The following is a 12,027-nucleotide window of genomic DNA, read 5'->3' on the forward strand; positions in this document are numbered from 1 at the left end:
GGGGATGTGTTGTCCCCATTCAAGATAACTGTGGGCTAAGTAGCCATCATCTTCACTAACGTAGAGATGCAACCCAGCTCTACAAAGTCAGCCTCTAGCCTTGTGTAAAAGATGTTCTGGCTGTCAGGGTCACTGGGTTTAATGGTTTGCCCGTAGGGCCTGGGCCCTGGTGCGTCAGATCGGTACAGTGCACTCCAGGCTCCTTTGATGTTCTTGGCTGTCAGTGACCGGGTGCAGGGAGGGAACAGGCAAACGCAGAGGTGGAGCACGCTGTTGCCTCTTCAGCATTAGTCTCTCTTACTTGACATTTTTATTGTATCACAGAATCACAGAATGTGAGGGGTTGGAAGGGACCCCGAAAGATCATCTGGTCCAACCCCCTGCCAGAGCAGGACCATCTGGAGTAGATCACACAGGAACGCGTCCAGGCAGGTTTTGAATGTGTCCAGAGAAAGAGACTCCACAGTCTCTCTGGGCAGCCTGTTCCAGGGCTCTGTCACCCTCAGAGGGAAAAAGTTTTTTTCCTTATGTTAATGTGGAACCTCCCGTGCTCATCTTGTTTTACATTCCTGGCTGTTGGTCTTTGCCCACTGAAGTCCCACCACTGCCATAAAGCTTTGTAATTCACGTGTCCTGGAAGAACATTTGGTCTACACATCCTTTCTATTTTGTTGAGAGCTTTAGCGTGTTAATGAACACAAATAATAACTTTGCTGTTGAATGCTTTTTCAAAACTGACCTGCCCTCTCTCCCTTGCTGTCTTCATCGCATGCAATGTCATCAGTATTTCTTCTGCAAGACCTCTCTTAATCCCATTACACCATCCAAAGTTGTGCTAGGACCAGCTGTTTGCGAGGCTGAATAGTGAAGTGGATCAAAGAATCTCCCAATGTTAAAAATAAGGTGGTAAAAAAACCCCACAAGCATTGGGTTTGTTCCCTGCAGACAGATGGTTCAACGAGCACAAATGGAGGAGCAGCCCAGATGCGGGAGTGAAGGGCAGGTTAAACCAGTTCTGCTCTTGAAATGCTTATGAACAAATTCCATCTACTTGGGACTTGTTGCTTTCCTGGGAACCAGCTACCATAGACTTCCTTGGAGGGTGAGGAGATTAAATTCTACTGTCAAGTCATCCTCCTTTCTGTGCTTTCATACCAGCTTTTTGTCTTTTGGTCTCCACTTATGGGACACTTTTTTGTTCATTTTTGTTTGCTTTTCCTTCATCATCAGTGTAACAAAGAGCAAATATTATGTGGATGTTTGAAAATATAACATGAAAAGTCATTCTTCTGAGGTTTTTCAAGTCTAACGCTAAAGTATGTTAAAACAGAGTGAAGTCTTTGCTGGAGGAATCAAGCATTGGGGGTGAAATGAGTTGCCCCTGAAGGTCAGGGTGGCCAGCTCCAGATACTGTACTTGTGGTTTTTGGTTTTTGAGCATGTAAGTGTGAAATTGTGACCTTTTACCATGTTGTTTGTTCACGGTTCCTTGATTTTTACTAAACCCATAAGCCATGCTGCTTTATTAGTGCCTTGAGAGAGCTCATGTAATTGGTTTGTTGTTTCGTACATATATTTCGTTTCTTTTATTAATGAGAAAATGAAGGATTGCATAATGAGAGCATTAATACAAAGTGACTGCTCTTTCATGTTTTGTAAATGTGAATTTCTGTCTCAATATGAGACAGATAATATTTTTTTCAGTTAGGAGGTTAATCCCTTACGTTTTCTTTGCTTCTTTCTATTTAGCTGCAGTTATTCTGCCTCTTCCACCACATATGGCATGTATTGCTGCTGAGGGAATAGAATTGCTAATAAGAAAAATGAACTAAAGTTCATGCAAGCAACTTTCTGTACACTAAAGTTTATCTTGGATATGTTGTTGTTGCCACAAGAGTGCCTATGTCTATAGGGAAGCAGTGTGAATCGGACTGTGCCCTACAGATTTGGGGCTCTCGTGGCATAGGTTCCTGTTGGCATGTTGAATAAGAAGTAGTACTACTATAGAGAGCTTTAGGATTCATCTGGGGTGTTGGTTCAGTGCAGGAGGAACAATTTGTGTATTTCATTTGGTCAGTGAAATAGCTTTTTTTTCTTTGAAACCAGATTCCTGAGCTTTCTACAGTTGCAAAAGGTACGTAATGTTCTGAACGTTGTGTTTCTGAAGATGCAGCTGCAGTAGAAGCTGTCGTCCTACGTGACACTGAGGAATGCGATAAAAGAGAGCTTGTAGGTTGCCTCTAATGCAGTATCAGAGCTCTGGGAATAGGGAGAATGGGAAGATGTTATCGTAGATAAGTGGGAAAATTTTTCTGAAGACTTTGTGCCAGCTCTTTCTTCTACAACAGCTCTGATCAATGCACTGATCCGTCATGATCTTCAAAGCAAATTCATGGGACTGCATTTGTTATAGCTACATTTTCTCAATACAGTTTGTCAGGAGCTGAATGGCAGGTGTTCACCTGTGAAACTTCTTGTCCTTCCAGGTCCTGCTTTGCTGCTCACCAGTGATAACATCAAACAGCGACTTGGTTCTGCTGCGCTGGACAGGTACCTGCCCGCACTATTAGTTATGAAAAAATGCAGGAAAATACTATGCTGGTCTTATAAATATACAGTGTTTGGGAAGAAAGTCCAGAGTCCTAACAAACATTGTGGTTTCTCATCAAGGTGTTTGAGACAACGATGTTTCAAGAGTATTTGGTTCAAACGTGGGTGGCTTTTTTCCGTAGTTATTTTCTCCCTAGGTGCAATTGGAAAAGCTCAATTGCTCCGAGTGGGTATTGTGTACTCATTCTTAGGGATGCCATGGAGTTGTATTGAAGTTAGGCATCACTGCATCCTCTTTCCTCTGTGTGTATATCTAATGGTGTAAAAAATGGAGAAATAAAGAAAGCACGAGCCTGGGAACGTGAGCAGATAAGGTTCTGTCTAAGACTGGACAAACAAGAGGTGCAGGTCTCTGATGTCCTTCAGATTTTGTGCTTGACATGTGAGATTTCCCTCTGCTCTTGTAGGAGCTGCGATATAAAACTGTTTGAATTTCATTTTTTTCTTTTCCGTCCCCAGTATCCATGAATACCGGCTGACTAGCTGGCTGGGGCAGCAGGAGGATATTCACCGTATTGTGCTCTACCAGGCAGACAGCACCCTTACTCCCTGGACCCAGCGCTGCATCCGACAGGCTGACTGCATCTTAATCGTGGGACTGGGAGACCAGGAGCCCACTGTTGGAGAGGTGTGGAAATAGCTCCTTCCCGTATTTGCGGTGTTAACAGTCCTGGTCAAAGAAGGTTGTTTCATGGTCATGAATTTTCCTGGCTTTAATACCCAGTGCAGCATAAATAATAAAATATTCCTGAGACGTGTGTTATAAGTAGAAATAGAATTGAATGAGAATCCTCAGAAATGGCAGGTTTTATGTAGAAGTATTTCCAGCTAAGTTCTTTTCTTCTAAAGAGTCACTTTGGCCAATGGTAAATCAAAAGTCAAATTGCTTTGAGGCTTTGCTTTTCTGTCCAGAGTTTCTTTGCAGGATCTCCAGATAGAGAGAAATTCTCTTCTGCCTGGATGGCATTCATGGTGTTTGCCTAGGAGAAAAATATAAATTGTATTGTATGAATAATTTAATGTATTTTATTACAGATTGTAAGCTGTATTATTTTTCCCTTACTATCTATTTTAATTTTTGATATTTTATTACCGAAGTTGTTTGACCAGGCACATAGATTCTGCAAGAAATTTAAAAATGAGGTCACAAGTGGGTTTTTTACGATTACGAAGTGCTGACTCTGATCTCCAAAGAGCCTGGGACTGGTACCATCTGCAGCGTTCTTGTGTGTCGCTTTGTGTTGGTTCTTCATGACTGTGTGTGGGAGGCAGGAAGCACAGTAAAAGCAAGCCATCAGTTGCTTAAAACAACAAAAAAGTAAAAATAAGGAGTGCAAGGAGGAAAAAGTGGTCTGACTGCAAGTGAAAGAACAAAACATGCAGAACATCTGTAGGCTGAAGTATGACTTACGAAGCAATCTCATTTCTCTTGAGCAGCATATCTGTGCTGTGCATTTAAGGGGCTGTGTTTTAGGTAAAAGCATTCATTTTTAAGCATTCAGGTTTGAATCCTTGTCTGATTTCAGTGTTCTGTGTGCCATGTGAGCCCACAGCTAACAATGCAGTTGTCTAAATCAGTCTTGTTTGGGGGTTCTTAGTGTGCGTCGCTGTCGGCCGATTCAGATGGGAATGGGGCCAGATGTGTGTGTGTGCGCATATATATGTACGTATTTCACAGTACAGTGTTCTGATAAACTGATACTGGAGCGGTAAATACCTGACAGCTCCATTCCTTTGTATAATGTGCTGTAGCTGGAGAGGATGCTGGAGAACACTGCGGTCCGAGCCCAGAAGCAACTCGTCCTGCTCCATAAGGAGGATGGGCCTCTCCCTTCCCGAACTGTGGAATGGCTCAACATGCGGAGCTGGTGTTCCGCCCATCTTCATCTCCACTGTCCACGCAGAGTCTTTTCCAAAAGAAGCCTGCCCAAGCTGGTAAGAGAGTCCTGCTTTGGTGGCTGGTCCCTTAGCTCTGGTACTTTGCTTGTAATCCGTGTATCAAAAGTAATCCGAGATAATGATACTACATGATGCTCTGATGTGCAACTGACAGTTGCAGAGATAGCTTTCTCTTTAAATCTCTTTGGCCTTGATTTACTGTAGGAATCATAGGGATAAGGGGCTCGTGTCGTCTTTGTGGGTGCATACTTGGCTTTTTGAGGTACTGCAGACAGCAACTACTGTCTCAAGGCCGTATTGATAGGTGTGTACATATGGTAGAGCCTTTTCATTGGGAGGATCCCCATGCTAAAGGTAAAGCAGAGGCAGACTTGAAATGCTTCCCAGTAACTTCAAATCCTTGTCAAGGGAGAGAAATAGCTCCAAAGAAAATACTGTGCTATGATGAAATTCCCCCAGCTACTGTGAGAGTTTGAGAGATGCATATGATCCCTAGAACTTTCGGAATCGTTCATGAACCCTCTCTTCATTTGAAGAACAGCTATCCACTTTGTAACAGTATGTTGTGGGCTGGTAGTCTAGACTCTACCCTGCCTTTAAAATGACCATCTTCTGCTCTCTTCTGCAGATAGAGATGTACGAACGTGTATTCCAGAAACCACCGGACCGTCACTCTGACTTTTCTCGCCTGGCTCGGGTTTTGACTGGAAACGCCATTGCACTGGTGCTTGGGGGCGGAGGAGCAAGGTAGGTGGCTTAGCCTGAGCATGCCGGTGCTTTGCTACTGGAGCCTAGAGCACCACTGTCACTGGGCTGCGACAGATTCTTCAGGATAACAGGCATCATGTGAAATCAGGACTGGTCTGTAAGCAGCATTTGGGGGAGCCACTGAGGAGTTGCTTTTCTACCAAACTTAACCTGCTGTGTGGATTTGTGCAGAAGGAATGTGAGTGTTTGTGACCTCTTGAGACCTCTCATAAGTTGAGCTTAATTCCAGGAGGTGACCAGGGCACGAAATATGTCACTTCTTTCTTTTGTTGGGCTACACTATGGATTTTTTCCCCTATGGATTTTTATGTCAGAAAACAGCTTGCAGTATTTCAAGGGCCCCCAAGACTCGTCAAAGTTTGAGCAGCAGGAGGAATTATGTCCTCTAACGCAAGAATGTTCTCTTCTTTATAATCACCCAAAACCCCAGGTATCTATATGCTTCTGACAGAAGTGCTTGCTTTACAGAAAGATGGTATTTTTGCAGACATGAGGGCAAGGTGTGTGCTGAACACTGTTAGAATTCCATCTGAATTCCTAGTGAGCTTTGGAAATAAATTATTACTGAAATTTGTCTTTGGAATCCCTTTTTACTTTGAGAGTTTTGTGTTGAGACAGATTTTAGTAGCCCTTTGTCTCAAGAGTGCACAGTCTTCATTGTCTTCGTCACTATGTTCCTGAAGCCCTTCTTTAAAACAGTGCGTTGAAATGCTGCTCTCAAAAATAAAAAATACAATTTGCACATAGTCTGTCTATTTAAGTCCACAGAAATATCACATTTTTGTCTTTGGGCCAGTGCGTGCTTTGGGGGGAGTATTCGCTACGGTAAAGGTTAGAGCTCCTTTGTGACAGCTTGTTCTGATTAGTCACTTGATGCTGAGACAGCCAGCGCTGTGGCTGTTTCTCTGAGTGTCTGCAAAGATGCCTTTATCCTGCTCGCTTTCACAGTTTCCTCACCTAAGATGATTTCAGTATTTCATTTCTGAGATAAGCCCTATCCTGTGGAGACACAAAGTAAAGCAGAGGAGGGGAGCTTCTGCCTAGTCTGGGTGTCTCAGGAGGCTTCTAATCGACTGATGCAGAGCGTTCCTGGGCTTTTTTGTTAGAAGCTATCTGATATCTCTGTCTCTACTGAAGCCTGTGTCATGCTAAAATATGTGCGTTTCTCTATTTCTGGCAGCACATTTTGCTCATTCCCTTCCTTTCTTCCTGCTGTAAACACTGCTGTAATTTTTGCCAAACTATTTATTTTTTGTTCTACTACTCAGTTTGCAAGCTACCACCTGCTGGTTTTCAAGAGCCGAGGTAAGAAAGGGCAGGATTATTGAGCCTGTTGGTCCTGTGTTGTCCTCCTCCGCCAAGCTGAACCGCTGCACTGCTCCTGTGTTGGCTGTGGGATTTCTGGATGTGCACCACCCATTCAGCAGTGTGACTGTGGGCCATTAGCCATTAATTTGCTCATTTCTGCATCCATGCAATATGGACAGCTTCAAGAGGATTAAATGGTAGAGGAGATAAAGACAATAACTTCTTCTTTCTCTGAAACCCTATTTATGTCATGGACTAAAATGCTTTTTCTGGGGGTTCAGGCTGGCACATGGATGGTGTGAGCAGTGTGTTTTCAATGGAAAGGTACAGAATATTATTTCTGTAGTTGAATTGTCGTCTAAATTATGGTTAGATGAAACATTTATATTTCTTAAAAGTTTGTTTTCGAAGTGAGAATATAATTAAGACTCTGGGGAAAGGACGGAGTTACGCTGAACTCTCTAAAAATCCACCTTTGGAAGGTCAAAGGAAGTCCTTAGGTCCCCATCTCTGCTAACAAGGGAACTTCCAGACATTATGCACTGGGTACTTAAAATCATCCTGTGATTAAAGCCCATTCCAGCTAAAAACACCTTGATGAGTCGCTGCGCAGACTTCTGATAGCGTAGCCTCTGGATGATCTACTACACGAAGTCATCTCCTGCCTTGTTCTAGAAGTATGAATCATACTGGTCACAAAAAGCAGAGAGAGCTAATAGTTACAAGGTGCTGGCTGGTGGTTATTTCTGTTAAAGGTACTGTGTTCTGTGACTCCAGTAATATCAATTATTTAGTTGTTATTTTGGGAATGTTTGTCTGGCTTCCCAGTGACAGCCGGTTTGGGGGGTTTTACCAGAGCAGCTTCCTAGTAATTATCTTTGTGGTTTGTCATGACAAAAGGCTCATAGAAACTAAAGGTTTTCTTTCTCTTGTGTGTATAAAAATACAACAAATCGAAGTGATACAGTTCTAAAATTATAGTGTTTTGCTTTTGTTAAGTGCTAAGTTAATTTCAGTTAGAAACATTGTGGAGTTTGAGGGAAGGAAAGGGGTTTTGCATTCAGAAAAATAATAGCTGTGAAATGTAGTTCCAAGAATAATGACACATCAAACCCTGCAACAAAGGCATAAAACCCCTCCTCCCATAAATCATTCTCATGACCTTTAGCCATCCCACGTACAGCCCACCCTTTCTTTGGTTTTCTATAGTTGTCTTAGCAAAGCTGTATGAAAACTAAAATGCGTTGGGAGTAAATAATTAATACAGAAGTATGTGGGAATCCCTAGGACTTTGGGGAAAAACAAGTGGGTCGTGCTGTTTCAGAAGGCTGACGTAAGCAGAACTGTGATGACAAACTTTGTTGTTGATGCTAACGTCATTATGCTAGGAGCGGATTTGGTCCAACGTGCCTATTCGACATCGGCGTAATGGGAAAATACGAAGCATTAGACCTGTTCCAGTTTGGTGATTTTAAGAAGAGGCTGTATTTGCAGTAACGCACGTCATACAAATACATGATGTGCACAAGATATGCTTATTGGGAAGGAAAGAGCTGTTGCTAAAAGAAGCTGCTTGCCTCTTCTGGATGTTCCATCTATAATAGGGTCTAATAATCAGCTGCACATTCCTGCTGGGAATGGATGCACGTGGCGCCAGCGAGCTTTACCAGACGGTACTCGTGGAGCCTGCACGTCCTGCCCCATCCGCGCTACGTGATGCACGGGTGGATGGGGCTCCGCAGCACACCGTGCCTTTCCCTTCTCTCCACTGCCCTTTCCTTCAGGCAGAGCTTTTAAGCCTCCCCTGAGGAGCTGCTGTTCAAAGGTATTTGTAGATATTTCATCAAGGCATCTTTTCATTTCTCCTTTTTCCAGTTAGTTTTCTCCTCAAACTTGTTATTTCACCTCAGCTCTTGATATGTCAAGTAGTTTTTTTCCGCAGAGCCTTCTTACTGACTGTAAGGATTTGACTCAGATTCAAGCCTTTTCGTTTTGGGCAGTTGGCCTGTTTCGTCGACTTGTTCTTTTCTTCTTTATTTTCAGTTCTGGCCCTCTGAAAAAGGGGCTATAAAGTAGGGATTAGCTACTAGCTTAGTCTGCACTGGGACAGGTACTTGCAGCAACAGGGAGTAATCCCTAGCATAGTCAGGTGGGGCAAAACTGTGTTCTGCAGTTGGAAGGAGCTGAGGGATGTACAGGTCAGGTTGTCCTGTATACATGGGTCAAGCCAGGACCTTGGGATGTGGTGGATGAGCACATGCATCTCTCAGTGCAGGTACAAGGAACTTTTATTTGAAGGCAGGGTCCAATATGGCAGCAATTGAGAGGTTTACCAACTGTCAGTGTGCCCCTTTTTGTTTCTAAGCAGTCATGGTAGAAAAGAATTGATGAAAAGCTCCCAACGTAACATAAGGAAAAACTTGAAAACAGTCATTCTGAGAACTTTAGAAGATCATAGTCCTTTTCTGAATGTTGATGCATGCTTTTAGCATGCAAGTTTAGCTAGGAGGTGAGGAGCAAAACCCTGTAGTGCTTCCCCTGCTCCATCTTGTTTAAAAAGGAGTTGAATTTGAGTATTGATGACGTGGCCTAACCATGTGAAAGACTTGAAAGCAAATGAATGTGATGCTGTGAGATGCTATATTCCTACTATAGTGTCTTTGCCCATTACTGTCCTCTGGGACAGAGAGCCTTCTGGGAGCTCCTGCCTGCCTTTAGCAGACAAAGGAACATGTTGCTGATGTTCCGTGGCCTGTAGCGCTGTGCTTTTAATTACAGTCTCGGCAATTAAGTGGTATCATAGTTGGCATAAGTGCCGAGGCTGAATTTGCAGTATGCTTGTGTGAGGAGTCAGAAATGATTAATAAAGATAGTGTGTTTGGGGAGTTGTTTTGTTTCTCTGTCTGGTTTGTTACTCTGACTTGGAGAGGAGCCTTAAAATGTACAAAAACCTTGTGGTTTCATCCCGGGTGAGTGCAGGCTCTTACTTAATTCTGTCCTTTTCTCGTGATAATTAAGAACAAGACGTGTTTTGTGGTTAACCTGTTACTTAGTTGCTTGATGCTTCCTACTTAATTGGGTTTTGCCATCTTAACCCTGAGAAACTTGCACTTCTTCATTGCATGATGCAGGTCTTTGGTGTTTGACGAGGGAGTCACTGAAGGCAACAGAAATTCCACTTTTCACCTCTTGTAAATTCTCATCAGCTTTTTTCTTGAGAGAAGCAACGAAGTCACTGTTTTCTTTCCCTTGCCCGGATTGGTTAAGGGAAAGTTGACAAGCTGCCAGAATGAATGAACATGCAAATACTCAGCAGTATAACATGGTAACGCAACAGTTGGACTTATTTGGGCAATGTGCTACGAGGAAGGGGTGTTAGAAATAAAAACTTTTCTTTTGAGGGATGGTTGTTAGCTCTACCAAAGACCAAGGGCAAATGGCAACGCAGGAAGGTCTGGTTTCCAGCACTGCTGCTGTGGAGAAGGGCGCTGGGAGCTGTAGCTGCAAGTTATCTAGCAACAGAGATCGCTTCTGGAGTGTCATCTCTTGCTCAATGGTCCACAAAAGCAGAGAGAAGCGTGTTTGTTCTCTAAAAATAGGGGGGACTGCACAGAAAATGTGTTAAGCTTACTGAGTTTTCTAGGGCGTAATGGAAGTGAAGGCTCCTTAGTCAGGACTGAGGTTTGGACACCGTGGGATCGAGCAGGCTGGCTGGTCGTGCAGCGGTGGAGCTCACATCTCATAGCCCAACTTTCAGTGTGTGATGCAACATCTGAGGAATAAAACGCTGAAACTTGAGGTGGAAACGATGTTTCAATGACAAAGTGAGTCCTTGGGATTGACAGTTTGCTGATGTGATGCAGACAAAACACTTTCCGTGTTGTAGCTTCTTTTCCTGCCATGCAAGTGATAGCAGCATCGTGGTGGTGAAACCCTGATGTTCAGTCTCGGGCAATAGCAGAACCTCCTGGGGAGACTGCGTGAGGTTTTATGGTGCAGGTGCTTTGGATTCAGTTCTAGCGGTTAAGGAAGATTAATTCTTATTCTTCAATTAAGACAGATAACTAATGATACGAGACTTTTTACTCCTGTCAGTGGGAGAAGCGTGTGCACAGACATTGTCTTAAAACTAACGCTGCAGAGCTGCAGTACTTGAAATGGAGATGGTGGGCTCACATGGTCAATTACTGTACCTCAAGTCTAGGGTAGTGACTGGAAGCATGAGGGGAGTTGCTTTTTTGAACTATTAAATTTGACCACAACACCCAGACAACATGCTGTTGAAAGGATGGCAGGGGGGAGAGGGAAGGAATTTACTGCCTGAATTCAGAAGCTATCTCCAGAGGTGTGCACGAAAATGCTATCATAAAGAACACAGAGCAGTGTTTTTCCCTATGGGATCCTAAACATTACTCAATATAGAGATTACAGACAAGGGATGAAAGAAAATTCCATGGGAATTTCCTGGACTCTTGATGTTCCTCACATAAATTGGACCCCCCAGCTTTTCAGCTCCTTTGCTGGGTTCAAAGCATAGACTGAGTCTAATGGGGGACATGAGGGACAGGGATCTGTGGAGCCCAAATGTGCTTGGTACTACCAGTTCCAGGTACTGGAGAATAAAAGTAATGCTGGAGAACTTGCTTAATAATGTCTTCTCCATGCTTCCGTTCCTATCTAGGTCATATGTAATCTATCTACCCTTTTTCCACCTGGCCATGTCTGTTAGTCTGTAAATCTGTGTTTTCCCTTTCTGACACATCCAAGCCCTAAGATTACCCAGTTTCTTCGCACCCTTTTCATTCCGCTGTCATTCCAGCTTGTTGTCTTTGTGTCTGCCCTTTAGTTCCTTTCTCAGTCTTTGCTTTCAACTGCTCTCTCAAAGGACCTATTATAAAAAATGTAGTTTGCCAACTACTTCTAGCATACTGGGGGTTGTCCTTATTTTGTCAAATTAACAGAAATGCACTTGGCTTTGAAATAATTCTCAGATCATGCAGTGAGCTTCAGGACCGCACTGCATTTTGCAAATAGGTTATTGATAGTAATGTTTAAGGTTGCTTTCAGTGATTTATAAAGGGTATCCCCTATGTTTGCTGTCTCTATCTCACAGTGCTTAAAATTCACGGTAAACAGAGGACTGGCAGCTTGAGAAATGTATAAAAATTAAATTCTGATTCTTTGAAGTATTCAGAAAACATAGTCTGATAAAACACTTGTTCTGAATTAAATGATGAAACAAAGTTCTTGCTAAAACCGTTGTTCTTCATTCTGACCTTGACTAGGATTGTTCTGAAAGAGCAACAACAGCCCCTCCGAGGTGCTGGTGGTGTCATGAGTTACTGTAGCTCCTGAGGTTAAATCACTGAAGTGAGGAACAGGCAGTCAGGATTTCACTTCGCTGGTGTTCAGCTCCTGACGTCGCGTGGGCTTGAGCAAAGGG

At 43.2% G+C, this 12,027-nt stretch overlaps 1 protein-coding gene across 1 annotated transcript in view; it reads left to right on the forward strand.

Annotated features, from left to right (window-relative positions):
* The window catches only part of PNPLA7 (patatin like domain 7, lysophospholipase), a 127,972-nt gene that overhangs the window by 70,152 nt on the left and 45,793 nt on the right, over nt 1–12,027 (forward strand). Inside the window, exons 22-25 of the mRNA XM_086475571.1 lie at nt 2,486–2,549; nt 3,069–3,237; nt 4,362–4,544; nt 5,137–5,255. Of these exons, the coding sequence (XP_086331697.1) occupies nt 2,486–2,549; nt 3,069–3,237; nt 4,362–4,544; nt 5,137–5,255 (535 nt within the window). The remainder of the gene's footprint in view (nt 1–2,485; nt 2,550–3,068; nt 3,238–4,361; nt 4,545–5,136; nt 5,256–12,027) is intronic.

The sequence above is a fragment of the Leptosomus discolor genome, chromosome 19, assembly GCF_034619465.1.
Source record: "Leptosomus discolor isolate bLepDis1 chromosome 19, bLepDis1.hap2, whole genome shotgun sequence".
NCBI lineage: Eukaryota > Metazoa > Chordata > Aves > Leptosomiformes > Leptosomidae > Leptosomus > Leptosomus discolor.